This window comes from Poecilia reticulata, linkage group LG7 (assembly GCF_000633615.1).
Source record: "Poecilia reticulata strain Guanapo linkage group LG7, Guppy_female_1.0+MT, whole genome shotgun sequence".
NCBI lineage: Eukaryota > Metazoa > Chordata > Actinopteri > Cyprinodontiformes > Poeciliidae > Poecilia > Poecilia reticulata.
This window is the reverse complement of record NC_024337.1, coordinates 9,879,310-9,883,562: the sequence shown is the minus strand read 5'-3', so window position 1 is coordinate 9,883,562 and position 4,253 is coordinate 9,879,310. Positions and strand designations below refer to the sequence as shown.

Genomic DNA, 4,253 nt, shown 5'->3' with positions numbered 1-4,253 from the left:
GTGTATTTTGTCAGGTTGCAGAGAGGATCACACCTGTCGTCAACAAACAAAGGTTTAAGAACTACTGAATTTCCAGTCAGAAATGATCACACCGCCTGGTTGAAGTACCAGTCTCCATATGCAAGTCAACAAAGGTGAAACAAACATTTAAGCGAATGGTGCATTTATATGATGTTCATGTAGTGCATCTTTCTAACTTTTGCTTTGTTTGTTTTCCAGCAGAGAGGAAACACCCGATTGACAACATGTGAGTCTCAAATTTCAACCTGTGACTGGGAAGACTACAACCATCCTGAGCAAAATCTGAACTCTGTGTCTTAAGTCTCAACCCAGAACAAGAATCCTTTTATCACCGGTTTTTCTCCTATAATAGGTTATCTCTTATGTGGACACATGCTGTTTTTTTGGTTTGTTTTGTTTTCCAGATCTCAGTAATACCGTGAGGAAACTGTACAGAACATAGAATTTTTTGTTTTTTTAAACTAAATTTTTAAATAGAAATTGGTTCTTTAAGTGGATTACTCGTAATCTGTATTTTTGTTTAATTTGAATTTATTTTCTTTATAACTTTCTGTATAGAAATGCTGACAAGTTACACTTCCTTGTGTGTTGTACTATAATTTTTATGGTAAAAGTCTGGTAAGAACAGTGACCAGTAATTTACCATAAGGTTTTTGGGGGTTTTTTTTTTACAATAAAATGTCAATATATCATACAGTCTAGCTGTGTTTTTCACTTATGTAGATATTATGCCTCAGGCAGTATGACCGTATTTACTACAGCAATACCACATTTTAATTTTTTATTTAACATATTTTAGGAAATACGATATTTTACCATATTTAGGAAATACGGTAAAATACTGGCAGTTTTGGTTGCCAGTATTTTACCATATTTGTAAAATACGGTAAACTGACAGTTTTGGTTGCCAGAATTTTACCGTATAAAGACGGTAAGATTCTGGCAACTCAGCTGCCAGTTTTTTACTGTAAATTGAGGCCGTTTTTTTTTGTTTTTTTTTACAGTGTACTGTCCAGTTGGTTCAATTCAAAATTTACAGTGAAAATATCTATAAATATCCTGAAACACCTCCAGATTAATGTTTTAGAATTAATACAGTGCCTAGTCTTTGACATGCTGCCTGAACTTTTGTCCACTGCTTCTTCCTCTGGCTCGAACCCAGTAGTGAAAGTAAGGGGGTACGGCAGGGTACTGCGTACCCCTAAAATATTTAACGGGGGTACGCAGTACCTGCAAGAGAGGGGAGCGGCTGTCTGCTGTAAAAAGTCAACGGGTTCACTGTGCAGCTGTGAGTTCACCCACTAATTAGCCGCAACTGATAAGTTTTTCAAGAACAATCTAAAACACGACTTAATCAGTTAATGAATACATTTATTCACATTTCATATCATTTATGAACTGTTCGTGCTTTGTTAGAGCAGCAGTGCAATATGTCGATCGCGGAAGGTTTTGAGTCGATCTCGGCATTAGGTGACAAACTGAACGGCGCCAGGAGGCTGAGAGCAGCACGTCCTCCTCGGCTCGCTTATCGAAATGTTTGTAACTTTATTAAAGAATAACAGCAAAAAAATCACCAAAACGTGCTCAAATTAATGACCCAACAAAAATAATGATCTCAGTAATTATTGTTTAAACAAGGTGTTGCGCAATTCTGTGCGTTTCGGTTCCATTACCAAAATAACTAGCAGAGCAGGAGCTTAAAATTAACTAATCAACCACCGCTGTGTTCATGAGGCTTATTAATGATCGCAAAATAAATATCAAGCCTGCAAACCTGATATCGTAACGGACTGAATGTTATGTTTTTAACGTAATCWCTGGTCGGCTTGTGGAGCGCAGGAGGTTGCCATGGCAACGGGTGTGCTTAAATGACAGAAAGACGGAGAGTAAAAAGGTGCGAGTGGTTTAGAGTTGATCACCTGTTCGGGTTGTTTTACCTTTGTTTTCCTTTGTCTTGGCTCATCACAGCCCCTGTAATTTCTGAACGTTCAATAAGCGACAAACTTGGACTAATTACCTCGTTCTTTGTGAGAATACATCATTTACAACAAAYATCAAACACGGTAAATATTTTACATTAAGTATTTAACAAACAAATGGCTTGTATCGCAATAATTATGTGAAATTAAATTAATTGTCTAATTGTGCTGTCGGGCTCAGAGTCTGAGAGGCTTTTTCTTTATCAAACTTTTTTTTTTGCCTCTTATTTAGTGGAACTATTGATGTTGATGAGATTTTCTCCAAAATAGTGACCTTTTTCAACCTTTATAGCTCCACTGTTAAAAATGAGGCTCTAACATTCACAAATGACAGTGAAATAAAATCCAGTCCAACATCTGGTTTGAGGTGATTCCACTTTAAGCTGTTAGAGGGAAAAATATCCCAACTTCAGAAGATGAGCTTTAACCTAACAGAGCACTCTGGTTCCTCCTATCAGTATGAGAGTCAGGGTGAGGAGGCGCCATGTTAGGAAGATGAAGTGGAAGCTGCAGGATCTTCAGAACAAACAGGTCATGATGCTAGGCCTCTRTCTAGACACAGGATCAATATAACCAGTTTAAAAGCTAAAATAAATGGTTATATGCCAGACATGGAAAACTGGGATCCACTCCAGGCCATGATGTTCAGAATTTAGGTATCATGGCATCTCAAGGTGTCAACATTGCAGCTGGTGGGCTGAAGGAAATACAGCTTTATTTTGTAGCAATTCAAAAGCTTTTTTTGCAAAGCTTTTATCGCTTTGCAAAAGAATTAATCAGCACAGAAGCTCCAAAGCACACAAAGAAACTATATATATATATATATGTGTTAGAACCCCCAAGAATGTGAACTACCAAGAACTACTTTCACCCCTGCTCGAACCCTGAATGTAGCCACCACTCTGCCCAATTCAGCTTAATGTTTGTGATTCTACTGTATCAGCTGCTAACCTGGACTCTGGTTTTATCGGTTGGTTTTTTTGTTAATTAGATTTTCTGAACCAGATACACCGATAAGCAGCAGATCAAGAATCTGCGGCAACATCAGATACTGATAAGTGTAAATCAGAGGTTATACTAGACTTGTTCATTGTCATTTCTACTGATGGGCTCATTCAGGGTTTTTAATATTGAACAAGCTGAATATAGAACACATGAAGCATAGGAATTTATATATATCTAACATAATTTCTACAGTGACAAAGTTTTGAAATCAGCAAATATTTTGTCAAGTGAGACAATCAGAAATGACAGGATTCAATATTAAAATTGCTGTTTTTACAGTTTTATGTTTTTCTACTTGTAGCTTATTTTGCACCTATTAAGTGATCACTGTGGTAGATTAGCTACTGGCAGTAGATCCCTCTATATGTACAATATTATCTGCAGTGAATGAAAACGTTATGAAATAAGGAAATGTTTCTTCAGTGATCAAAAGTTGTCAAAACTCTGTGAATGAGGAGTTTTCTTATAGCAGCTGCCTACCAAGATGGCTGTCAGATACAAAGTTAGCAGAGGTGTGATGTCACATGACATCTATTGCTCTGGACCCCTGCAAAAGGRAAATGCTACCCATTTGATAAATCACTGCTCTTAACAATCCCAGCATGCACCTTTTCTCAATTCCATGCACTTGTATGAAGCAGCTTACCCAATGGCGATGATCTGGCCGATTTCCAGCTTGACATCATTAAGTTGGGCAATAAAGACAGTAGCGACCACTTCATAGAATGCCGTTCCAGTTCTATTGATGCTGGTGATGATGGGCAACATAAGGCGGCAGAGTTTCTTATCGACCTTCACGTTCTCTTCACAGCATTGCAAGGTGASAGGCAGAGTGGCGGCACTTTGGTAGAAAGCACATTCTTTATTGGTGCACCATTTATAAAAACAAACTAGAGAAGTGTCATGCTTTTTCAACAAACAGAACATTTAACCTGGATGCAATGATAAATGCTGTCGTCAAAGCCCTAGAGATGTGCTTGAAGACATGAAAAGGGTTCCGTCTGGTGAGAATGAGGTAAAGCAAGGGGAAAATAACGAAGGCTTGGACTGCTTCCCTGAACAACACAACAAAGTCACACTTAGTGTTGAAGATACATTACGTATTCACTTAAGTATTAAACATTCATTCATATATTCATACCTCTAACCCAGTGTTTCTCAACCTTTTTTGGCCCAGCGCCCCCCCAGCCTTTATCCAGGTCCCTCACCGCCCCCCACCAAAGAATTTGCAGGCTACTTTGCACTGAC

General features: G+C 38.1%; 1 protein-coding gene across 1 annotated transcript in view; it reads right to left on the bottom strand.

Moving 5' to 3' along the window:
* Positions 1 to 4,253, bottom strand: part of LOC108166423 (excitatory amino acid transporter 3-like) — a gene marked incomplete at its 3' end in the record, with an annotated part of 20,825 nt that overhangs the window by 3,128 nt on the left and 13,444 nt on the right. Inside the window, exons 9-10 of the mRNA XM_017305642.1 lie at positions 3,938 to 4,060; positions 3,652 to 3,846 (exon numbers count right to left, since the gene is read on the bottom strand). Of these exons, the coding sequence (XP_017161131.1) occupies positions 3,652 to 3,846; positions 3,938 to 4,060 (318 nt within the window). The remainder of the gene's footprint in view (positions 1 to 3,651; positions 3,847 to 3,937; positions 4,061 to 4,253) is intronic.